The following is a 26,462-nucleotide window of genomic DNA, read 5'->3' as shown; positions in this document are numbered from 1 at the left end:
CGGACTGGTTTGGGTGGGAAGGGACCTCAAAGCCCCCCCCCCAGTGCCACCCCTGCCATGGGCAGGGACACCCTCCACCAGCCCAGGGTGCCCAAAGCCCCATCCAACCCGGCCTTGAACCCTGCCAGGGATCTCATCCCAATCGCCCCTCCTGCAGCTGAAGGCTATTCCCCTGGGCCTGTCCCTCCCTGCCTTTGTCACCAGTCCCTCTCCAGATTTCTGGGAGCCTCTTTAGGGACTGGAAGGGGCTCTGAGTTCTCCCCAGAACCTTCTTTTCTCCAGGCTGAACCAGCCCAACTCTCTCGACCTGTCTCCAGAGCAGAGGTGCTCCAGCCCCCTGAGACTTTCTGTGGCTTTCTCTGGACCTGCTCCAGCAGGTCCATCTTTGTTAATAAGCAGCATATTGCAGTGATGTGTAGCATCTTAGCCACTTGGTAGTGTCAGAACTATTAGGTGCATGCTGGATCTGGCCTCTGGTAGCTGAGGCACCACTGGCTGTCAGTGACCTGAGCCTTTTTAAACTGGTCTCACAGTGGTGTGAGAGCCAGAAGCAGAAGAGAGCTGTGGCATGGTTAGCAGCAGCCCCTTGAGGTCTGAAAGGGCTGTTTGTGGCATCAGGGACAAGCTTTCCTGTCCTAGATGGCAGAGTACCACTGCAAATCTCCCTATCATCATCTTTGGCTGTATGCTTAGCTGGTGCTGTTAATCTTATTTCTGGAAATTGCCTGCTTGGGAAGCCTAAAAATAGGTTGCATTGCATTTTTCTGTTAGAAAAACAGAGTGGGTATTAAAGAATGGATTCCTGGGCTGATTTACTGAAAATAGCAACCCGTGTTAACGTGAACTGGAGATCAGCATGTAAACAACCAGCCCCCAGGGGGATTAAAGTCTCTTCAGCAGTTACTAGGTGAGATTTTTAGCAGGCAGTGTGTGTGCTGCTTCAAGGAATTTGCAGGGTAGCAGAAAATATGGGTAAAGTCCACGTTCTGCCTCAGAGAGCAAAACATGTGAGGCTTTTGTGTGCCTTCACTATGAATATTCTCAAACAAGTCATAGGAGGTACTTTGTGAGGTTGTAGTTAAGGCAGCCTTTTCCTTGGCAAGCCAAGTGATGGCTGGGAGCTGTGGCTCCCAGGCCCAGGTGCCATTGCAGGGTGATTTGCCTGGTTCCAGCTCTTGGGACAGAAGATCTGGAGAGGACAGGCAGGAGCTCCCTGCTGCTGATGTGGTGAGTTTTGCACCATCCATCAGGAATTCCCTGGAGAACATGGTTGCTTTAAACAAATGAGTGGGACTCTAAGCACTTAAATACTCTGAGTAGGGGCTGCCCAGCCCAGCATCACCTGTGGGTGTAAGACTCTGGTGCTGTTCACCACCCAAGTATGGGATAATTAATTTATACCTGATTAATTGTGTATCTCTTTGCTGGAGTCGTGTGCTGGTCATGTAGCCACTGAGCCTGTGGGCAGAGACAGTTGTTGCTCCTGCAGAAAGCACAGAGGGAAAAAGGTGTGCACAGCCTTTTCCACACCACGTGATATGTGAGAGACATTTGGGGGTCTTGGTCGACAGCAAGTTACCCCTGAGCCAGCAGTGTGCCCAGGCAGCCAGGAGGGCCAACCCTATCCTGGGGTGCATCAAGCTCAGCACAGCCAGCTGGTCCAGGGAGGGGACTGTCCCGCTCTGCTGGTGCAGCCTCATCTCAGCACTGGGGGCAGTTTTGGGTGCCACAGGACAGGAGGGACATAGAACTACTGGAGAGTGTCCAGAGGAGGGCAACAAGGATGGGGAAGGGTCTGGAAGAGAAGGCTTATGAGGAGAGGCTGAAGTCCCTGGGTTTGTTCAGCCTGGAGGAGAGGAGGCTGAGGGGAGACCTCATGGGGTCTGTGGCTTCCTGATGAGGGGGAGCAAAGGGGCAGGGGCTGATCTCCTGTCTTTGGGGACCAGGGATAGAACCTGAGGGAATGACATGAAGCTGCAATAGGGGAGGTTTAGGCTGGATATTAGGAAGAGGTTCTGTACTGAGAGGGGGTTGGACACTGGCTCAGACTCCCCAGGGAAGTGGTCACAGCCCCGAGCTGGGCTGAGGTCAAGAACCATCTGGACGATGCCCTCAGTCCCATCCCTGACTTGGCTGGTCCTGTGTGGAGCCAGGAGTTGGACTTTTTGGATGGAATTTGTTGTTTGAATCAAGTAACATTTGCTGTATGCTTCTGGTTTTGCTAGAAGCAGTGCAAAAGTTTAAACCAAAGCCTTGACTTTGCTATACATAAAACCCACTTTGGTAGGGTACATCTGTTCTGATCCCAGCTTGACTGTTCTCTTCTGCGTCTTGCATCTAATTTATATTCCAACAGGATAAAATGAACTTGATAATGGCCTTTTAGCTTGTCATCTTAAAACACATGCTCAGGCTGGAAGAGCCAATAAAAATCATGTTTATGAGAGTGTTATAGTCTAGTGATTGGGAATGGACTGACCTGTCAGCTGCAGGGACGTTTGCAAAGTGGATTTCATATGGACCTTGTAACTCGTGGTGTTCAAAACACAGACAGATTGCGGGTTTGGATCTAAACAGTGTTCCAAAATAAATTAGAAGCAAAGAAAGTCTTTTCATGCCTTTTATCAGGCGTTTTTACACAGTGTTTCCCTTTGGGAGCATCTATCTGAACTAGGGTGTCTAAAAGCAAGATAACCAGGTCTGAGCACGTCACCTCCCCATCATTGTAGTCAGTGGGCAGAAGTGGAAGCCCTCAGTTACTAATCACAGTTTGCAATAGACATCTAATGAGAGGCTGTGCAAAGTGTGCAGATCTAGAGACACCCATTTCCCAGCACTCACCTTGGAAGGATTTTGTACAGCTGGTTCAGACTTTGGTCTCCACACTCAAGTGAGATGAATCCCACCATCAGTGTGGAAATTCAGTATTTTGTGTACTTGGGCAGCTGTTTTCCTGTAGCTGAGCTGATTCTGTCTCCCTGAGGCCATGGCACGTTTCTCATCCTCTTTGGATCAGATAGTCTGTCATTCCCTGTTGGGATTATGTTAATATTGTAACTTTGGTTATTAATTGTTTCCCGTAGGGTAAAAAATCCTCCCAAACAGTCCCTGACGTAGCTCCATTTGTTCATTAATAGGATTGTAGACACCATAACCAACCAGTGACACAACACAGTGCAGTGTCCTCCATGGGGACACATGATTTTACTCCCTCTTGCCACTTTTGTGAGTGTAAATGAGTAACATCCATGTCTGGACCACAGCAAATGTCCATCCATCCATCCATCCATGCACCCATCCATCTGCGTGCAGCTGACACTCAAGATAAACCAGTGGTTACTTGGAGTTCAGCTGCAGCTTTTGATGTAGGTTGCAGCTTAAGTGAAGAAGAGTAAATAGCCTTAACTTTTGCAGTAGGTCCCTGAAATATGCAGACAGAGATGTTGTAAGCCAAGGGGACAGTGTAAGTTTTGATGGCATTGGCCCCTTTCTGCCTGTGAGCGTGGAGTACTTGTTAGTGGGTGTGATTCAGCACTCTCTGATTCTGACTCCGCTTCCAGCGCTGGTTTACTCTCTGGTCAGTGAGTCAGCAAACTCACAGCTTCCCTGTGCTCTCGTCTGGGTTAATGTTTACTGAGCCAGGGGACAGCCTGTGGCAGGCAGCGTGCGCTGTGCCTGCACGGGGTGGGCGGTAGGAAGCAGTCTGGGTGCACTTCAGAGGCCTTGGAACGCTGGGACTCCTGGCCTGGGATGAGGAGTCCCTAATCTCTCCTGGGACACCCCTTATTCCATGAGTATCCTTGACAATAAAAAGAGTGCAGGGAATGGATCCTTCATCTGGCTCAGGAGCCTTGGTTAGTGTCTTAACAGCTGAGGAGGTCATGAGCCCACAGGCTGGGTTATCATTTACACTGCGTAGTTAGTTACACACAGTATGATTTACACAGCTGTAATTAATCCTGCATCTTCCCTTGACAAGCAGGGGGAAGCCTGAGTGCAAATCACTGGCTAAGAGGGTTGGTTGTGTGGAGCATCGAGCTGTACTGGGTTTGTTAGTTGCAGGCTGCCGAGCCAGCACGCTCAGAGGTGCTACAGTGATCACAGAATCACAGAACTGTAGGGGTTGGAAGGGACCTCAAGAGATCCTTGAGTCCAACCCCCAAGTTGATGTGGGGCTCCTGGGCAGAGCAGCCAGGTACCACACAGCATCCACTCCCTGCAAGCAAGGAAACTAGCACAGGCTGCATGCTGAGAGCACAGACCTCGAGGAGAGCAGCAACATGTGAAGACCTGGTTTAAATGTACCTGGAAACCAGTTTACTCTGGAGTTTTCTCTGGAGAACCCCCCCTGTGGTGCCTTGCACAGACATGAGGCGAGTAAGCTGGCACAGGACCACAGGTTTCATGGTGGCTTGCAGTCTGTGGAGTAACTGTCAAGCCAGCCTGGTAAATTTGGACATCACATGCGATGGGTTTGTGGCTGAGGTACCTCAGGAGACAGTGACAAAAGTTGGCTTCTCTTCCTTCCACTCCATACTATTTTACTCATTTCTTTAGCACACTTAGAGCAGAGATAGAGAGTACATAGGAAGGGTCAGAGGACCTGTATAATAGCATCTCCTAGGGAAATGCAGTCAGCTATTCATAGTAGGAGCAGAAACAGATGGCCAAAGCTCTTGCTTGTGCAGCCAGAGGAGCTGCTGATTTTCAGGCTGGGATCTTTGATGGGAGCTATAGGTAGATATTTTAAAAGCAGCTTTACATTTGCTTTGTTTCTTTTGTAACTGCTGCAGGGAGCAGAGATTGCTCTGGCAGATCCTTGAAAGAGCGCTCTGTGGGTCTGAATGTGGCTTCTGAGTTACAGTGTGAAAGTGATGGCTGGTTTTCCTTTGGAGGAAAAGGCAGCAACTTTCAGATGTGATCACGTTCTGCCATTTGTGTTGAGATTGTCTGAAAGAAACGTCTGGAATTGCTTGACATTGTCTCATGTGTTTCATCCTCACCATTGTTAAGGTTCGTTAATGATTCCATTATAAGCTCCTATTTGCAGAAATGGTTTTCTAGAAACAATCTCTCTGTTACATTATGATGTTGTTTGTATTATATAAATGCTCAAGGACTCGACATGTATTAATAGATAGCCTTGTGATGGTGGAGCTGGCAATTACTTGACTGGTGATTACTCTATCACAAAGTCTGCTGAGTCTCAGCACTTTGGAGGGGAGAATAAAATTCCTTCTGCAAATTGGGAAGATAATTTTCTTTGGAATGGTGGCTGTTACATAGCGCTGGAAATCCTCTGCATGCAGATTAAGCAGTAAGAGCTGGTTAGCTTTGTGCGATGCAGTGTGATGCTTTGGCAAAGTCTGTCATGGTGCAGAGCCTTATCAGTCCCAGGGGATATAATGAAGATCCCAAAGGAAGTATCCAAGCCTTCCAGGAGAGGATGTGCTGGCTGGAAAACCAGGCAGCTGTAACCGTTTCTTTCCCCTGTACTTCTTTCCTACTGTGTCCCAAGTACTTGACACTGGAGTGGGATGACAGTGGGAGAGGGAGTGATAAGATACCTTCTCTTTTCTTCTGCCCTTCCATGGGGTGAACCACTGCCTCTTTACAGAATGACAAGGTTGGAAAAGACCTTTAAGCTCATCCAGTCCAACCGTCCCTGTCTTGTGCTAAACCAGATCCCTGAGCACCTCATCTCCCCTCTGTTAAACACACCCAGGGCTGGGGACTCAGCCCCCTCCCTGGGCAGCCTGTGCCAGGCCCTGACAACTCTGCCAGGGAAGAACTTTTCCCTCCCATCTGCTCTGACCCTGCCCTGGGGCAGCTTGAGCCCATTGCCCCTTGTCCCATCTCCTGTCCCCTGGCTGAAGAGACCATCGCCCACCTCTCTGCACCCTCCTGGCAGGGCAGTGGAGGTGGGAGAAGGTCTCCTCTCAGCCTCCTCTTCTCCAGGCTGAACACCCCCAGCTCCCTCAGCTGCTCCTCATATAAGATTTGCCCTCTTCTTCATCTGTCACTGCACCCTAGTAGCAGAGTGCAGACCGTGCTGTTTCCCAAAGAGGGATAAGAGCAGCACCGAAGTGATGTGCAGGGCACAGTTGTGCACGTCAGTTGTCTTGTGCTGGTGGCTTGGTTGCCCCAAAGTCCCAAGAGTCATTCCCTACCCCTTTGGGAATAGTGAGTCACGGGCTGCCTCATCTGTTAGGATGCCAAAGCTCACTCTCATCTGTTAGGATGTCATAACTTGGTCCTTCAGCTGTGCTCAGCTCTTCTGCACCCAAAGGATGATCCAGTTGGGACTCTGATTCTTCAGCTCTGCTCCTCCACATGTCCTGGCTCTGTATGGGTGAGTGTTGGGAACAGTCCTTGCATGCATCATGGTGCTTGCTATGATGTAAAACATGAGATCCCTCCAGGCTGCTTAGGATGCCCATGACATTCCAGGTCACTGATTCACGATCCTTTTCAAATCATTTCATGGCCTTCATTACAGCTGGTAACTTCTCTCTGTTTGGTGGTGTAGTAGGGGATGGAGGACCAAGCTGCATGCCAGGAATCCCCACTCTTAGTTGCTATCAAAGCCACAAAGACTGTAGATGAAAGATGTAAATATGCTTGTAACCCTTAAAAATTCAGCAGCTTTGCTAGCAGATCCTGGTAAAGCTAAGCTGCCTTTCTGTCCTTTTCCTCTTTATTTCCCATAGTTCCTGTAGCAAATAACCTTGAATATCAGTGGTAAAGCCTTCTACCTACAGATTCTCTGGTAAGACGTGGTAGTAGTTCTCTTGGTGAAGAGCTCTGAAGCCAAGACTCTTAAGAGGTGTCAGTAACCACCTCCTAGCAAAGAAAGCTCCCAGCACAGTGCTGGGTTACACAGGTGGATGGGTTTTCAGAGAGTTGCAGAAGCTGTACAGGCTGTCACTGGTTTGCTCAGTGAAAGCTTCTCACTGCTCCAAGTGAACAACTTCCAATAATGTTAGTATTAATAAGGTTAATAATGATGCTGATGTATTAGAAGAGAGAGAAGATGATGAGGAAAGAGGGACAGAAATGTCCTAGCTGCCTCAAGGGAAGTGAGGAAGAAATGTAGACCAACTGTGGTGCATATATATATATATATATTTAAAAAGATTAAATATATATATACTGTTTGTGACCATTTTTGTAAGGCATTAAAAGAGAAGAAACTCCTGCAGTACCATCCCTTAGTTATCAGGCACAGAGCTGGATGTTACCAGCTCCTCTGCCCAAGGCATTCCTGATGCAGCGGCGTTCTAGGAGTTCCATTATTCAAAGTTTATTCCAAATAATTACTGTAATCATCCCTATATTGTCACAGGGTAAGGAACCAGAAAATTGCGTTGCATAATTCCCTTGCAGTTGCCTGAGAAGCCTCCCATCTCCTCTGCAAGCACAGAGCAGAGATCTGATGTGAAATCCTCGCGTTCATTTTCCCGCCCAGGGAGCGGGGTAGCTCCTTAATATATTGATGCTTTATCCGCTGCACTTAACAATGGAATGAAAGGAAAGTGTTAGCAGAGGTCAAGCATTGTTTGAATGTGTTGCAAATGGTTTCCCAGGGAAACAGCAAATCAGTACTCATAGCCTCCTGCAGCATCTCCAGAACAGCATCCAGCCGCCAGCCACCGCCGAGTGTGCACTGTAGTACTCGGGGACCACAAGCGATGCGGGCGAGAGGCGAGGCGAGCGAGTGAGTAGGAGAGCAGTTGCAGAGGATGAAGAAGCGTTCAGCAAGAGTGGCACCGTTACCATCTTACAGTGTTTCTGAATTAAATTCGCCTCTGCCAGACGGTAAATGCTTTTTCCCCCCCCCCCTATATCTAACCCTGGGCAGGTGTTTAGTTTGCATGCTCCTCCTGCTCCCTTCCGTCTGAAGTAAGGTGAATGTGTGTGTGTGTGTCTGTGTCTCTGTGTGGATTTTTAAGGTAACTAATGCTTGGAGAGCATTTTTAGCACTTTAATGTCATCTGGGATAAGCACAGCTACGTTTCTATTGTTTGTGTTCAAGTGCTGTGTGGATTTCTGATGAAGAAACTAATGCTGAAATGTGAACAACTGATAAAGTTGTTGTACTTCAGTTCTGGCTTTTAAAACGTGTGAAATTAGGCCCATATAATGGGATTAAATTCTCTGTAGTATTTTAATGTTGTGCTATAGATAAATCTCTTTCTGCTTTAAAGACAGAGGCATGAACTTTTTGTGCTTGCTGTCTCTCAGCTCGAGATGGAAATTGTTCTCATAAACCAATCACACCACCCCCACCTTTCTTTTCAGAAGTGCCAGCTCTAAAGCAATTCCTAAATACAAAACCTTGTGGGGTTTGTGTCAGCATCACCCATCACTGTGGGATTTAGTCTGGGTGTCCCTGCTCTGGCAGGGGGGTTGGACTAGATGATCCTTCGAGGTTCCGTTCTGGGGTTCTGTGGCTCTGTGACGGTGGAAATGGTGAAATCTCTTGTGAGCTCTCAGTCGGATGTGACAGCTTCATTCCTTGCAGAGTGCAAACCAACTTCATGTCACACTTGAGTGGCAGCTGGGACTGTGGTGATGCTGTCCAGCCTGAGATATGACTGTGCTGATAGCTGGGATGCAGACCCAAAGCTCGGCGTGCTGAAAATATACAGCCAGCAGATGTGTGGTATAAATCAGAGGTCGAAAGGCACAGGTTCTAAAACTATCCCTGATATCCAGGTTCAAGTTTTTGCTTTAGATATCTGTAGAAAACACAGGCTTTAAGTGCTTTAAGTTTATTCTGTGCAGTGTCAGATGTGCTGAAGAGCTGAGTGGTACTTTCCGAAGTTGTTTGTCCTGCCAGAAACAAACTCTTCTCCCACCAGCCCTGGGACCTTGTTAACAGCCCTCGAGTCATCAAATCGCAAGGTGTGTGCTGCCTCTGCTTTGAGCTCTGGTGTGCAGACTGGTGATGAAAATGTGATTCCCTTGGGTGAGTTAAATTCAGGGCTACAGCCCGGATAAAACCACAGCAAGAGACACGGTCCGGTGCTTGTCAGCAGAGCATGACTTCCAGTTCTTCAGTCTACCTGGGTTGGACTGGCTTAAATCACAACTGGGGCTGGGTTTCCATAGAGCAGGCAAGTGCATTTGTGTTGTTTTTCTTGAGAGGGTGTGTGTGGCAGTGGGTATTCTGCAGGCTTGGCAGTTACCTGGTATTACTTCTTTTGGGGGAAAAATGCCTTAAAGGAGGTTAAAGGAGCTGATGGACCTGGCTGCTTGTGTCGTCCAGTGCTGCTGCACAGCAGCAGATTTTAGGATGTGTGAAACTGTAACACATGCTTTGACAGGGGCAGCGTTACAGCCAGGGGAGCTGGCCTGCCATGCTGGATAGCAGGGCGACTGCTGCTCTGTATTCCCCAGGAGCTCCCAGCGCAGACCAGGCTGGTGTCACGCCAGGCAGCAGATGCAGAGGATTAAAGCCTGTCCCTACCCCTTAGGGTCTGCCACAACCCCTGAGCTGTGCTGCCCAGGACTAAGCCAGAACATCTGCTGTCAGGCTCCTCTGCTCAGCGAGCCTGAACCTTCTCCCCACGCTGGACTGCAGCAGCAGCAGCGTGAAATACTGCACTGCCTGTTTCCTCAGGGAGGGACAATCCAGTCGTCGTAGGAAGAAAGGGCAGTAGACTGGAAGTGACTACATGACAGCACTTGTCATATCCCACAGGCTGAAAATGGAAAGGTTCTTGCTGGGGATGAAGCTTGGCCAAGCTGAACTAATACTGGGCCCATACGTTAAGTGTGAGCGTGTGCAGGCAGTTTTACAGGTCAGCAAAGGTTTTTAGCAGGGATTCCCAAAGAATCCTAATGGGACAGGGCAGACAGCTTCCCATGAGCTCTGCCCCCCTCCCCTTTCCCTTCCCATGCATGGGGAGGGCATGTGGAAGAGATGCTGCAGCAACTTGGGCTCTGAGCCTGTGTGCTGGGAGGAGGGGGGACTAGCAGTGTGCTCTGTGTTGGCAGTTTTCAAGCTGTTGAAGTCTGTGCCTTCCTAGATATCTTCTGGTTGAACCACAGGAACTGCTCGCTCCTGGGTAGTGGGATGAAATCCAGGCAAGAAGAGCCCTTCAGTAGTAAAGAGGTGCCCAGATGTTTGCAGATCACTGGTCAGAAAGCGCCGCTTTTGTGGAAAGAAGTGGAGCAGAGGCAGCTGCCAGGAAAGGTCAGTGTGTGGGCTGAGCAGTTCTGGAGGGTGTGAGGTTTGTATTGAGCTGACACCACAGCCACCAAACCCTTCTGAGAGTGTGTCTTCATCTGGGTCTGCCCAGCCCTCACTCCCCATCATGGCATCAGCTATGGCAAGGGGACGGGTACATGGCTGCTGGAGCCAGGTGGGTTGTACAGACACTTCTGGAGACTCGTCCCAAATGTGCCATCAGGGACAGGCAGGGCTGAGACCTGACAGAGTCATTACCCCAGGAGCGACAGGGAAAACGGGCAGAAGTCTTCCCTGGGGTTACAGAATGCAACATGACAGTGATAAATACTTGCTTTTGCCCCTGTAAAATGTTCTTTCACCTCACCCTTCCTCAAACGTGCTTAATTAGGCTCTAACTTAAGGAAATTGAAGCATGTGCTTGAAGCATGTACTGCAGCACTGCTGCTGTGGCTGAGCCCAGGCCAGGCAGGTTTGCATCCAGATGCATTTAAATGTAAGCCTCAGCAAGGACTGAGGAATCTGTCTGAGCTTCCTGGAGTCAGTGGGAGAGCTGGACACTTCTGAGAGGTGATTCATCTCCCAAGATTGGTATCTGAAGGGGCTGGAATGAATCACTCTCTGGAGGCACCCATCAGGCAGGAGAGGTGATGGTTTGTGTAGGAGATAAATACAAGCAATTTGATATTGAGTTGTGTGTCAGGGTGCTGCCTGCTTTTGCACTTGGATCTGAGGAGACCTGTGAACCAGCCTGGATTTACAGCAGTGTTTCTTGAAAGCAGAGGCCTTGTCATAATTAATTAATAACGAGATACATACAAGGGATTTCTAGGGTGTCCTTGGATTAAACTCCTTCCACAGCAACTTGATGTCAAAGCAGCCACGTGGTTTTCATTGAAGCTACTCTTGATTTACTGTAGTAAAATCAAGTGAGAGTTTAACTCGGGAGGTCTGTTCCTTTTCAGAAATGTCACCAAGTTTTAGCAGTGACAAGATTAACTTCCAGAGGATTTATTTAATAGGACTCATAACCTTTTATTTTGGAGCAAAGTGTGCAAATCGTGAAGCTGTTGGAGTGCAATCTGGTGTGATTTATTACCAAGTGGGGAACAGAGGTTTTCTTTAGTGGGATGGTGTGCAGCTTTGAATTGAATGACTTGTGTTTACCTGCAGCTCAGTCGGTGCTGAAGGGGTGGAAAGCTGCTCTGATCCCAGGCCAAGGAATCCTGTGACTGGCTTCAGTGGGTGTCAGGTCAAGCATGTTTGAGAGAGAGAGTCACAAAGGATATCTCTTCCAAGGTGTGTTCAAGGGGCTCATTCAGAAGTTGTTACTGAGGTGATCTCATAGGGGCTGTTGGTGTAAGCAAAAGCTCCAAATAACATCCTTGCTCCGGAGCTGCAGTGAGGGGACAAAGGCTGGTAGGTCCCTGGGGGTTGTTCTCTCAGACAGGTATGTGTTGGCTTCACCTGAATTAAAAAGCATGTGATGGTCCAGCTGCCGCCTCCTCACAGGGTAGTCTGGTGTGGAAGTACCCCCAGCATCGTCCTCAGAGGCTGAGCCAAAGCTCACTAAAGTCAGTTGTTTTCCCCAGGAACTGCAGCAGGGATTGGGTCAGTCAGAGCATGTCAGTGTGGGCTGGACAAGGGGTGCAGAGCTACTTCTGGGGGCCTCTGCGCTGCCCCCTTCTTCCTCTGCAGCAGTGGGGCAGCTTGGCTTGGCATTCCCCAGCAGCCCTTTAACCAGAAAGTTGCCCTCCCCTTCACGGAGGGGCCTTGAAATCTTTCATGTGACCTCTTTTGGGAGTTGCATAGGTGGAGGGAGGGTATTTGTGTGCCTGGTCTGCTCTTCCCAGGCTCTGTTCTAGAGGGTGTCCAGATGGGTGAAGAGGAACCAACAAGCAGAGGCCCTTTGCATGGGAACAGTTCTCTGCTGAAGGAGGAGATGCTCTTCCCATCACTGGAGGTCAGTGTTTTCTAACTCCAGAGCTGTCACAACTAAGTGTGAGATTTTGACACAGCGTTTTTCAAGGTGATTGGAGATGCCAGCAACGTTTTCCCACAGCAGGCATCACTCCAGAACAACTCCACTCCGAATGGATGCCTTAAATCCTTCTCACAGATCCATGTGGATTGTTTCATGTAGAAGTTGTAGAAGTTTGGATTTCAACATATAAAAATCATTCTTCATTTGCAGCTCTTCCTTCTACATTCCTTCAGTGTTATGTCACACCCAGTAACTTTAGAAGACCTGTAGCTAGTACGTTTCAAAATCCATCCTCCAGCTGCTGCTACAGATGTTCTCAAATAAACTTTCCATCCAAGATCTGTTCTGACACCCCCACGCTGGTGCTGGTGTGTTATTTTTGGTGTCAAATCAAAGGAATTCTTTGTCAGTGCTTGAATAGTGATAAATGTTTCGGAGCTGGGCTGAAATGAGAATGAGGAAAAAAAGTCTTGTTGGCCCGATGTGAGTAAGGAGGGGAAAAAAAACCCACAGGGAAAAGAATATTTCCATGCTTTTAATTGTACTCCCAGTGAAATGGAGGTGGGTGAACAAGTGGATCAAAGATTTGTGAAGAAGTTCAGGGTTTTGAATACTGTTGGTATGTGTTTTGAGGAAGGGGCTCGATCCAGAGCAATACAAAGAAGAGCCATTTACTTCAATAAGAAGCAAGCTGAGAAGTCCACCAGAGATAGCTGGCCATGATGCTCATGCATTAGGGCTCCCAAAAAGGTGGTCTGCGGGTTGCTTACAGCCAGCAGAGCTTTTATATGCTTCCCCACCTCCCCCTGTTAATGGTTTCAGCTGTTGCACATAATGGATGTTGCAGCCTGAATTAGTTTTGTGCTGCAGTCCCTGTTTGGTGGTTTTAGGATGCAGCAGTGGATACAGACTGTGTACATCATATTTCCTGGTTTGCCTGGAAAGCATCCGTCTCAGACAAGGTTATTTGTAAAAAGAACATGTAGCTGATGTGCAGAAAGGTGGATTTACAGACTTGCAAGTGTTCATTGGCTTTACATCCAGAAGCCAAAGCATCCAGCATATGGCAATTAATAGACCCCCAGTCTCAGTGGTGAGCCCCGAGCTTTGGGGCCCCAGGGAGGTGAGACTCAACCATTGCAGAATAGATGTGTAACTTATTTGCTAATTATTTCCCACTTTCCTTATCTTCTGGAGGTGGATAATCATATATATATATGCACACACACTAATATATATATACACACACGCCCCCCTCTGTGACCTAGCTGTATTGAACATAAATGGGAGCTCTTTGGCTCTTCAGTATGTGTGTGTTAAATCTCAGTACTGTTACTACTACTTCTAGCAACAGCACGATGTATTTGCATGTACTTTGTGTACAGATCTCACCATCTCTGCATTCCAAGCACAGCCAGTGCATACAGATGCTACACCTCATCTTGCTGGGGCCTTTCACAGACCTTGAAGTTTATAGGAACAGATGTCACTGATTCTTTTGACTGCAGATTTCATCTAGCAGGTCGTATCAGGCACTGGGACAGTAGCATGATGCAGCTTCCACCTTGGCAGTACAGTTCAAAACCATCTTCTGTGGCAAACAAAGAAGCTGGGAGCAAATACATGCTGCAGGTGCCAGGACCAAGTGGAATTCCAGGTTGTTTTCACAGCTGTCATGGATAATACACAGGTGGTCCTGCCCAGTTCTGGCTGTTTTAATTTAATTCCAAATTCCTTAAGTTGCCAGATCTCATAGTGTTAGATGCAGATGCACTCAACTCCTTCTCATTAGCTCTTCATATTTTTTTTGCTCAAAACTCATTTTTGGTATTGCAGCTGGCAGAGTTGGACACATCTTTTGTCTTTGATTTCATAGTGCATCCTCAGTCTATCCAGTTATTGTCAGCTTTTCTTGCTGTTGACAGGTTGGTTCTGATTGTTGTGCTTCTTTTCCAGATCTTATTTGTAAGTGGCATCAAAGTCCCTGGCCTTATTGTTCAGAAGTCTGGATCTTAAATCAGGAGAAGTTAGCACCTCAGGACTAGGTCCCAACCCTGTTACCATCACAAAGCCAAGGAGATGCAGGGCTGGAAGGTGACTTCAGCATGTTACCTGTGTCATCCCTCCTCTAAGCAGTCAGATGCACCTTGACCATCCCTGACAGGTATCTCTGTTATTTGTCTCTGCTGTGAGACCATGCTTGAGGCACTTAATTGTCACTGTGGTCAGAGCTTTCCTTCTCCCCATGTGGGATGGGAGGGTGGTCTTTACCCAGATGTTGGAAGGTGTAACAGGGAGGGACCATGGCACTGCCATCACACTGTCTGTTCCAATCCGGGGTGTGGTGTCTTGATGGTGGTCAGAGGAGTAGGAGGTGGTAAGCCCTGTGTGTGAGCTTTGGTACCTAAGGGTGAGCCATGACTGATGCGTATGGGGGAGGGGGATTTTTTTGACTGCCTAACTTGGATTTCCTCCCCTGACAGTTAGGCTGGACCTGCTCATCTGGAAAGGGTAATTAGGTGCAAGGGCGTAGAGTGACACATCCCTTGATCAGGCACTAATTTAGTTATAAGATGTGAAATTTAAGTTATTTACTCCCTCTGCTGCCTCTTTGTTCCCTTTATTGCAAGGATAGGAGGGCGCGTGGAAGTTGTTGAGATTTCTAATCATAAGTGAAGGTACTGTCTCCTGATGTGAAGGGCTGTGTACAGACCCTGAAGGGATAATTGGCAGAAATTGCTGATGGATGTCACTGTTAAACCACAACAAAAAAGTATCTGCTTTTTTGCTTTCTGCTCTTGACAATAGTTAATCACAGTACAAGAGGAAAGCTGTACGCTGTCACTGAGTCATTTGTTTATCATTAAAATCTGAAAATCTCTTCTCCCCTAGGACAAAAAATAAAATAGTGTTGTAACCTTCTCCTCCCCTTCAAACATAAAAACTTAGAGAACAAGCAAATAATAAATGAACAAGGCGTTGGGCTGATCAGACATAGGTACATGATTCTGATACACAGAGAGCATTGCAGTGTCTCAAAAAGATGTGTTTAAATGGAGAACATCATCTCCAAACGTCTGAGACACAGGGAAATGATTCTTTTCTTCACTGAACAAGAGATGCTTATTCCTCAAAGCTGTGTAGCACACTCTCTGCAAAGGCACTCTCCCTGTGGCTTGTTGGCTTGGTTTTAGTGGATGTAATTACAGCATCATGTCCCGAGTCAAACTGCTGGTTCTGAACTCATTAAAAGTTGGGGAGAGTTTTCCCTTGAATTTTAACTTCCCGAGTCATCTCCTGTCTTTGGGAGCTTTAGTGCATGCCCAGAACAGCTCTGCTCATTGCACTGCATTGCTGTGGGTTTACACCAGCATGAGGCAGGGCAGGGTTCCATTTTACAGCCAGTCCCTTTGGCTGAAATAAAATATCCTACGGACCTGACTCGCCGTTGGATTGAGGGCATTGGGTAGCCCTGCCTCCAGTTGTGAGCTATCAGTAGCAAACAATCCAATTAAAGGCGTGGCTAATCCAAACTAATGAGGTTTTACTGATGTAAAATAGACAGAAGAAGCTCCCTTCACCTCTGCCAACAGCAATGCAGCTCGGTCTCCCTTCCTGTAGGGCCATGTGCATCCGATACGTCCCTGAGCACAGATTTCCCACCACCCTCTCCTTACTGCGTGGCATTACGACCAGGTTTTCACTGCAAACCCCTCCAGCCCTCACGATGGTGAACTGACTGTTCTCAGTGCGAGCGTGTGCAGTGGCTCTGGCAGCAACGGGCTGGTGATGCGTGAGGGAGTCCGTCATCGCCGCGGGTGCTTGGCGCTAACAGGCAGCGCTGAGTGCAAAGGGAGTGGTGCCGATCCCTTCACCGGTGCCCGGTTTAGCAGGCAGGAGCATTCAGCTGACGCACTTTCCACACGACGCCAGACTGGCTCCTGCTTCCATCCATCTGTCAAAACCCAGCAGTTGTTTCTGGGGCAGTGATATGAAGACGTCATTCATTCCATCACTGCAAGAACAATGACATGTTAGGAGCTGAGATTCTGAGGACATGGTAAAACAAGCACATATTTAATACTGAATGATTACACTATGGATGCCTTGACTGACTTCTTTGGAAAAGCTGGTCTCTCTTCTGAGCACAGATGAGCATTGCTCTACAGGGTGTTGGGAGCATAATACGAAGAAACTATCCAGCTCCTTTACATCACCTATGTAACCATCGATTTATTGGTGGAATCAAAAAGAAGAGTGTGCATTTTGATGCATACCAGGAAGCCTGATGATGTTGTCTCTAAATAAGCCTAGACTTTGTGTCAGTAATCCAACATCATGAATGTATGGCTGGCTTTCACAAGGGAAAGCAGTTACTTGTTTGAGAGGTTCTGCATTTCTATGAGGGCAGTTGGTTAAAAAAGAAAAGAAACAGAAAAAAAAATCGATTCAGTGATGACCTGGCCATAAAAATGACTTCTAGGCCTGCTTTTTTATGTTGCATTGATTATTTTACTGGCAGCCCATTCAGTCAGGCGTGGGGCTTTTCATTGTGTTCCAAGCTCTGGTCTCACTTGCTGAAGATGTCATGGACATGAAGATAACCTGAAAGGGGTTGACTTTGATCTTCAAAGCATAACCCCTTTTCTCCAAGCCCCCCTGCAAAATAACAAATGTGATTTTTCCAGCCACAGTGAGGCGATAGTACTGCACGTGGAAATCTGTACAGTCCTGTATCCCATCTTTCAGAGGGTCAGGGGAGCTGCACGTAGCTTGCAGGTGGATGGTGGAAAGGGCTGCTGGTTCCTGGTTTGAATGAGCGTGGCAGCAGCATCTCATGGTGACCCACCTCCTCGTGCAGCTGGGCTTCAGAACGGTATTCAGGAACATGAAAAAGCCAAGGACTTCTGTGATATTAATCATGTGGTTTAGGTTAGTCACAAGCATAATTACCTTGGTAAATTGATATACACTGGGATAAGTATATAATAATTAAAGCAAGACAAGGACAGGCTTTGTTAGAAGCATGTGGAAAGCCAGGGGTCCCCCTTGCTGGTTTCTCTTTGGTCTCCATGCGCAGAGAAATGGTGTCACTTCCTACACTGTAAAGTATCCACATTTGTGGGGCAAGGAAAAAGGTTTGCTGAAGTAGAATAATAAACTAAAAATAATTTTTGAAATTGGGAAAGAGCAGGGGTTTGTTTTTATCCAATAACGAAAAGTCATCCAGCTGGATTTGACTGGTTAAGGTGTGCTTGGTACAGTCACGTGTGGTCCTTTCCAGTTCTCCTTTCCCTCCTCTGTCAGTCCTATGGGCTGAGTGTTGCTTTGACATTGATTATAGCCTCCAAATAATGAGAGAACGCTTCTAGCAGCAAAATCTGTCTTGTTTGGGTTTTTTCCTTAATGTCCTCCAATAGCATTCCCTTAAAATATCAAATGATGCCCAAAATGTGGATTAATTCTCAGCCTGTGAATCGTCTCTGCTAAAGCCATGAACTGTGTTCATGCTCAGCATTGACTCTGTCAGTCTACAGGAACCAGATGATGCTTCTGTACATGGTGAGTTACAGATACTGTGCAACCTCTTGCATGGCGTGAGGGGAGACACGGGGCAGTATTTCCAGTGTTTCCTAGTGGGTTGGGAACTGGCTGGGCTTTGGTGGTCTGCAGGCAGTGAGCAGTTGTCCTGTGCATCACTTGTTTTGTATTTTTGTAATAATAATAATAATAATAATAATAATAATAATAATAATAATAATAATAATAATAATAATAATAATAATAATAATAATAATAATAATAATATAATTTATTACTTATTATTATTACTTATTATTATTATATTCTCTTTCTTGCCCTATTAAACCATCTTTATCTCAACCCAGGAGTTTTACTTCATTTCCCCAGTTCTCTCCCCCATCCCACTGTGGGGGGAGCAAGCAGACAGCTGTGTGGTTGTTTTAGCTTCCTGCCAGGTTAAACCACACCAGGTCTCAACTGCTGAGTTTCTCAATGCACGGGATAAGATTGATGCTGCTATTTTGTGGCAGATATAAATAACTCAGACCTCTTTTTGCCTGTGAGGAAAAACAGGTTTCCTTGAAATTTTGGGTTTGGATCGTCTGCTAGACTTCTGCTGAGTGTACTGTGAATCTTGATCTTGTTCTGAACGATGCCTGAATTGAGATGTAGCATGTCTTACACATAATGAAATGTATTTAAATGATGCATATCAAAGTGAGTAGTGATTTGGGTCGAGGCACCGTGGTGGCTGACTCTCAGAGGAAAAGCAGTCAGAAAATGCTTTCTGAAAATGAAACTTCTTTCAGCTGGGAACCTGAAAAATACTAAGTGCCTTTTTTGGATGTTTAACTCCAAAAGTACTGATTGTCTTAACCTCGTGGAGGCTGGGACTCGCTTTCAGATGTGAAATGAAGGTGTTATGCTGCTGCTTGTGGGGTGAATGGTCAAGGGCTACCACTTCTAATGTACTTTTCAATCTCAGAGTGACTTCCAAGGTACTTAAAAACTCTGCTTGCCTAATTGGTGGGTAAGAACTAACCTTAGAGGCTCTGAATAGGCTGAGAGAGGGTTTTTCTGTATTATACCATATTTTATGCATCTCTCCATGATCTTTGTAGTTAGACCTGGTGAATCAAATATAGCGTTAAGTTAATTGAAGATTATATGAACCTAAGCTGCTGCTTCAAAAGAGTGTTGACTAATACAGCCTTTTGAATCTTAAATACAGACCTTGTTTTAGAATATATGTTTATGTCATTGTTTGGCATGGAGTTATTTGCACAAAGTTACCGAGTTTCTTGTACTTAATGGCTCATGTTGCAGCAAAGAACGGTGCCCTCTGAGATGTCTGCTGTATTTATTGCACATTTGGCACCTTACTTACAGGTTTTGTGTCTATTTTCATGTTCTTTACAATGTGAAATAGGTGTTATTATCAAATTAAATCCTTCCAAGTCGTGGGAAGGTCAGTGGCTGCCCTGGGTATATATGCGCCTTCCATAGGTTTAGGTAAGATGGTCACCAGTTGAAGTAGCAGCTGCCAAACAAATGGTGGGTGATCTCAACTGACCACAAACACACATTTACACTTACCAAAATGGCCTGTCATCTTGACTTTCTGACTGAGGACTCTCTTGTGCTGTTCATGTATTGACTTCTTACACAGAAACCTTCCACAAATTCAGGACCATGTGCAAGATGACCAGGCACACGCTGCCAGATTCCAGCACTCCACTCTTTTTCTGTTGTTTCCTGGTTCTTAATCCAGTCCTTCAAGCTCTTGTTCATAAAATATTTTGTCCTGCTGACTGGCAATTTTTTCATCTGCTGCCACTGGTATTTCTGGGACCTGGGTCTTCTCTGCTGCCTTGTGCCTCTGTACAGCCTTCGCATGAAACGCAGCATCTTGGTGTTGTCCATGGCTAACAGAAGAAGAAAAAGCAACTTCTCTGAAGATACAGAGATTCTGATTTGGTGCACATAAAGGCTTAAAACGGACATCTTCAATGGTTAAGGAGAAGTCTTCATCCTAAAGACCTCTCATTGAGTGTGGCTTCATTCCATACAAGAGTCTCAAGGCTCATTCTGGAGGATGGAAAGGAAGCTTTCCTCTGGAGAGACTGTCACCACTGACCCCGGGAGGCAGAGGTTCCTCAGCTCTCCCTTCCACCCTAAGGGGGAATGGTGACCTCTCCTTTTGCCTGATTCAGTGTCAGTGCTCAGGAGAGGGCCCACGTGAGTACAAATTCCTTTGACTGTGCAGACCCTCTGGACGGAGCCGTGGGGCTAAGGATACACCACAGCACAGGGCTCTCATTTCTTCAGGGGGAAAGACCGGTTGTCATACAGCACCTTTTTACCTGTAAGGGGGGAGAGAGTTAAGTATTTATTTACTTACCTATTTACTTTATTCTACCCAGAGCTGAACCCTTGATTTTTGCAGTGTGCTTCCTTTCTCCCGCTGAGTCGTTTGTATGCGTTTCACTGACAGCCTGTTTGAACGCCCCGCTTTCCTCCAGGGACTTTACAGCCAAACTGATGCAAACTCTTTCTTCTCAGGTGCCTCACGATCATCTGTCATCCAATGCAAGCCAGGAGGCAACTGCCCCAGCAGACACAGAGGCATGACTAGGCAGCTCTCCCCTCTATCTGTTGCTGAAGATTCTGCTGCTCCCATTCTTGAGCTGCAGAATCGAAGTCCCTCGGGAATCTGTCGGCACAGCAGAGTCGAGAGGCAGAGCAGATCAGGTAGGCATACCAGCCGCATTCCCGGCCTCACAGCATGCCTGAGACAAGCCTCTTCTGTCTGTCTTTGGAAAGATGGTGCAGGATCCGAGCATGTTGACGTTGGTTTGCGGTGCTGTGAACAGCAGAGCCACGTGAAAGGCCTTCCTGTACCTGTGTGCCAAGTGGGGTTAGGTGGGAAGGAAGCAAGGATGGGAGGAAAAGGCCTGGGCCTCGGCAGGGACACGTAATGTGTTAGGTAAGGCCGGTGGGCACAGAAGATCTTGAAAGCATGATTAACCTTAGCACGCAAGTTCGTTTGTACAGAGTGGTTGTGTTTCCTCAGCTTCGGCCTGGCATGAGGCCAGGACCCTTAAGAGCCAACCATGTTCCTTCTCAAAGACAATGACAATCTCAGCTCGTACCGCGGACAGTCTGATGAAGAGGAAGAGAAGGAGCAACAGGTGGAAGGCTATCTAGGGAAGACCATCACAGTTCAGATCATCACTCAGCTGTGCATCAGGGCTTCCATCAGGAACATGTCACCCACTTTACTGCAGAAGAATAGCTCGAAGGTAGCTGTAGGTGTGGTGAACACAGACCTCCTCACCAGGATGTCCATCCATCACCAGCAGGGATGGGAGCGATTGCAATATGCATCCACAGGCCTTTGAGTCTGCTGAATTGTACTGTTGAGGCCAAGAGAGCTGTTAAATGACTGCAATAATTTAACCGCCCAAGTTCTTTGGAAGACTGTGTCTGTAGATACTGTGAGCAAAAAGGGGAGGAAGAACAGGTTGGATCTGCCTTGCACACTGGAACTGTGGGAGGTGAACCTTCCTCTGTCACTTCACCACTGATGGCATCAAGAGTCAGCCACTTTCTTCCTGTGTTGGAAAATGCGGGGATCCCGTACTCCAGGAGTACTGTCTTGATGGAAACCCTCAGGAAAACACTGGAGGTGATTATTGCTGCAAGGAGTGGATGATACAGCATTTTGCAGTAAAGATCATACCTAGGATACAAGAAAACCAGTTTATTCACATTTTTGCAGATATCAGGCTGAAATAACTCTGTGCATGCTGGCACTAGGGTACATCCAAAATCAGAATCCATCTTCTATAAGAAAGGACTTTACTCCCCTTGAGGAAAGAGTAGTGCCTTGACATCACACTCTTCTCATCAGTTATTTTGCATTTTTTTAATTTCTTATTTTACCCTGATCTTCCTTTCCTCAGCACTGAAGTCTAAGTAGGACTGAGCCTAAACAATTATAAATAATATTATTTTCTAGGATGCAGTTGCCAAATAGTCAAAAAAGTTCAGAATCATCACGTTTTGGTTTTCCTCATCTCACTCTTCTGAAAAATGAAAGCAAAAGGCTCCTCTGTTACTGTCTTCTCACAGAGACATCACAAGCAAGAGTGATGTAACAGTCAAAATGACCATCCAGGGGCATTTCTGCCAGCTGCCATTCAAATAGTTTGCCACTGACCAGCGTCATCTCCACCTGTTTTCTCCTCTTCAGCACATCATTGAATATCTGAACACAAGTGCTACTTTCTAACTTGCTCCAGCCCCAGCTTCATGACTTGGAACTCCTTAAACCTACTTGGTTTGAATTATGTGCCTGCTCACCACATGTCCTTGAGTTCAAGCCCTGTAATTATTTTTAAAGATGTTTCTTATCTTGTCCTTTTGAATCTTTATCCAAGATCTTGGCATGTACATCCCATGGATTTTCAAAGCAGCTGTCAAGCTCCTGTGTCACTTTGGCCAAGGTTCCATCCCAATTTCACTTCAATGTAAATATCTAGTCTAGGCAGACATATAGCACCTCCAGTGGGCTCAGATACAGGAGGATGAAATCAGCCACCATCTCACCATGCCTGTCCATTATCATTAAAAGTAAAGGGGCCCTAGACAGCTTGTTTTTTCTCAATATACAATTATTTTCTAAGTACATTAGGTGGGATGAATCCTACCCATTAATCACTTCCATAACTCCCCAGGGTGCATTTAATCACACTTAAACTTCTCTAGGTCTTTTCATCCAAGGTAGGACTTGCAACAAGTGTATGTTTCTGTACCTCTCCCTCACATTCAAACCCAAGACTGTAAAATCCAGGCCAAATGCTAGTGGTGGTGTCATGAGTAGTAACAGCAATTACATAGTTATCCGGTAATTGAAAAATAGAAAGCACGGATAACGGTGCTTTAGTCTTCTATCAGTGTATGATTATTTTAACTATTAGCTGAAGAAGGGCTAATTGCACAGTAGTTTTGCTTAGCAGGAAAACCTGCAAGTGGATGCTACGTAATATATTCTTTTTAAGCCATTCTAACTTGCAAATAAACTGTAATTTACCTTTTAATAGAAGATGTCAGTCATTATTAGTGCCATAAAAATATCTATTTTCTCTCAGCAGCCAAAGGGAATGCTAAAATGATGCTTGCCTTTTCAGAGCTGTGTCTGATTATCCTCTGCATGTTTTTAATAAACCTGTAATTTTATTTAAATTCTCGATTCACCACTAAACAATGGGGCCACTGAATACTGAATCATTGTGGGGAAAAAATAGAGCATACAATTACAATTACAAAAAGCTCCATGTCCTGGTTAGGAAAATTCTTGATTGCAAATGTGCTCCCTGCTATGATGAGTCCTTTTTTAGATGTAATGTTGGTCTAAGTGTAATAACTTCGAACCTCAGTTTGACGTTTCCTTATGACTGTAGTAGAAACAGTGATACAAAAGGAAATCAAGCCCGAGTCTGAAAGGATACCTTGTTCACATTAAGTTGAATTTAGGACAGCATATGCACTCAATGCAGTGGATCTATAGCTCCTTAACATCAACAGCTATAATGTTTCTTACATATATCATATCATGGGCATCTATAGCTCCTCTTCACAGCAAAAATTATATTGTTTCTTGTGTATATATCACATCATGTGTTGATGAGACTGATAAGTGATAGTAATAATGAAGAATAGCTGCCAGTCAGGATTTTTGGAAGAAACTCCTGTTTCTCCTATCAAATGGACGTGATATGGTCTGATGGGGTAAAAGGTTGGAGCTCACTGCTGCCACATGAGCTTGGAGGGCAGCAGCGTTAGTGCTTCTCGGTGTCCAACGCAGTTCAGTCCATTGGTTTCACTGGGACCTGTGGGTTTCATCTCTGAAAGATGTTTCTGGAGAGCTAGTCATCGGTCAGTAAGATTAAATTCTCCCCCCAGTCCTCACTTCTGCTGGGAAATCTGCAGTGGTCTGCAGATCAGGTCTGAAAAGTGCCGTACTGAAATGGGAAACGACAGGCTTGTGATTCCTCCTTGTCTATTGCAGAGGTTTATTTGTAGGCTTGCCAAGCTTCAGTTTTGTCCTGTTTCCTTTTTTGACTTCAAAAATGTAAATACATTTGACTGAAAAAAACCTCTCTCCACTTGGGTATATCAAACCTCCAAACTCTGTCTTTTCCCCTTCCCAGCCTGCAAATAACAAAAGTGATTCTTGAGTTGACATCTTGAATAACAAGAACTTATTCCTGGCTTCAGATGTGCAGCCTCAGATAGCTTTTATGTTGCACACATGCACAGTAATTGACTTCATAATGCCCTTGGTTCCAAGGGACGTTAGCTCTGTTGTAGAAGGAACGAAGGGCTGAGAAAGCGAACAGTGGCAACAGCTTAACTGTGACGCTGTTACCTCAGGCCTCGGCATTGTGGTTGTGTTTTGTTCCTATCCCCTTGAAGTGACAGCGATGGTACTGCTGAAGTGCTGCTCTGCAGGGGTTCGGTGTTTGTGGGGCATAGAGGAATTCCAGGGAGAAGGCAAGGAATGGCTCATGTCTGGATCTGGAGGGGAGATTTTGCCCAGAGTTGTTTAGAACACATTCATTATGTGTGCAACTCCTTTCTTTTTCTTTTTCTTTCTTTTTTTTTTCTTTTTTCTTTTTTTTTCTTTTTTTTTTTTTTCCAGGAGAAGAAGGAACACAAACACACACAGAGAGCAGCAGCCAAGAAGCTGAAGGACAGACACGATGCCAATCTTGCACATCCACATTTCTCAAGCTTATCTGGAGATTTCTGATCATTTTGTCTGTCTCTTCCTCCTGGGTCGGGACCACACAGTTTGTCAAAATCACCTATGAGACCTTTGACTGTCCTTTTTTCATGACTTGGTTCTCAACAAACTGGAACATTATGGTTTTTCCCATTTATTATTCTGGGCACCTTGCAACTGCACAGGAAAAGCAGTCTCCAATCAAGAAATTCAGGTAGGCTTTACTGTGGCAATGTCCCTTTAAACAACCTGATTTCTGTGGACTGAGATCACTGCTCTTCTCAGTTTGAGTCACGGTGTCAGAAGGCAGAATAAAGGTCATGCTGCAGAAAACCTCACTCATAAATAGCTTACAGAAGGCTAACAGATGAGTGACATATGCTTGAATAAATGGATAATTGATTGTTAGAGGGTTTTTTATTGAGTTGAGGTCAGTAATTTGCTTATAATCTTTCTGTTGTGTTATCTAATATCTATATATTTTGTGTTCCTGTGGGATCAGACTGTTAACTAACCTGCTGTGGTCCATTTATGATCGAACCAAACCAACTCATAGTCAGACAGGCGCTCAAAGCTGAGGAGATGTTTTCCATGTGGAAGACCATGGCTTGCTCCCTATGCTCAGGAATGAAAACTGCCATTTCCCCCTCCTGCTGGATCACACCATGGATCCAGCCATGCAAAACTACAACAGCATCCTAGTAGCCTTCTCCTCTCTCCTCTGTGTGGGGTCAGAATTAAAGCTGGTTGCAGACTCTTGGTTCCCACCACCACCCCTGTAGCTCTGAGGAGTAAGCTGTTATGGCTGTCATCCTGAGGAAATGATGTGTGTCCCGTCTTCTGTCAGGCTCCATGTGGAAATACCTCTTCCTCTGCCTTGTGAGGGGCAGGAGAAGACACCCCCTGACTCCAGCCTTTCGTTATGCCACGTGTCTGCATGTTGTAATTGACCTCCAAGCTCCAGTGCAACGTAGTCCATAGTATTAACTCTAACATTACTCTACAGAGGGGGAAGTTTGTAAATCCTTCAATAGCCACTGTGAAATCACAGAAAGACAATGTTAGAGGGGAGTCCTGCAGCAGGACCAAGCTGGGTTAGCTTCATCCTAGCCACGTCTAACCTGTTCTCAGGGCTTGGAAGTACCACAGCGTTCTGGGACAATTCATTTCACAGTTCCTCCTCCACCTCCGTTACTCTACTGATCTGACGTAGAAGCTCCTTTAAAAGATGGCACTAAATCCATCTTGCCAAGAGATAAGACACCTTGCCACAGAGGGAAGGAGTTCACAGGGTAATTTTGAGCTGGGGACCCAGTTCTGTTTACTCCAATGCAAACTTGCTTTGAAAGCAGCTTTATGACTCCAGCAGAAGTGTCTGTTCTGTAAGGTATTAACCAGCGTGCAGCCCATCCCTTGCTCCCACTGACAGAGGGTTCAGCACAGCTGTCACTGAGCACAGGGGGAATTCAATTTGTGACTCTCAGGCTGGAGGGTAGCAGGCCCAAATTCTTCCCTCGGCTGCTTTTGCCAGGATCTGGGATGTAATTTGGCCCTAAATTATCATTTCTGTCAAATCAGCGTGACTGAAATTGAACAGTTGCACTTAATTAACCACCTCTCTGAAAACCCTGGTGCTTTGTACACTAATGATGCCTTCATTCAGATTCTTGCTGGAGTGTTGGTGAGAACATTAACGGTGTCAGCTTGGCTTCTGGGTATGGGGTAAAGTAATGAGAGATGCGCAGCAGAGAAGGACGAAGGTGAGAATAAGTATCCCTGCAGATTGATCCCCTGCAGGTAGTTGGTTTGATATTATATCCCTCTGAGCAAAACTTGGGGCAAAACGTTTGTGGTGATGCATGATGAATGTATGCTTGAATAATTGATATGTTTCCCAAGCTGTCAGGCTTTTGAAGTTGACACATGGAGATGTGAAGTAGGTTTATGAATGTGTGGAAACAGGGGGCCGG

General features: G+C 46.2%; 1 protein-coding gene across 2 annotated transcripts in view; it reads left to right on the top strand.

The window, feature by feature from the left end:
* SLC35F4 (solute carrier family 35 member F4) overlaps nucleotides 1-26,462 on the top strand; it is a gene marked incomplete at its 5' end in the record, with an annotated part of 121,559 nt that overhangs the window by 79,166 nt on the left and 15,931 nt on the right. The window contains 2 exons of one of the 2 annotated variants that reach the window (XM_084270516.1): nucleotides 20,265-20,453; nucleotides 24,412-24,706. In XM_084270516.1, coding sequence (XP_084126642.1) covers nucleotides 20,265-20,453; nucleotides 24,412-24,706 — 484 coding nt within the window. Of the gene's footprint in view, nucleotides 1-20,264; nucleotides 20,454-24,408; nucleotides 24,707-26,462 lie in introns of both variants that reach the window. The other variant, XM_084270515.1, reaches the window with a different exon arrangement.

This window comes from Gallinula chloropus (assembly GCF_964237585.1).
Source record: "Gallinula chloropus genome assembly, chromosome: 14".
NCBI lineage: Eukaryota > Metazoa > Chordata > Aves > Gruiformes > Rallidae > Gallinula > Gallinula chloropus.
This window is presented reverse-complemented; position numbering and strand designations above follow the sequence as displayed.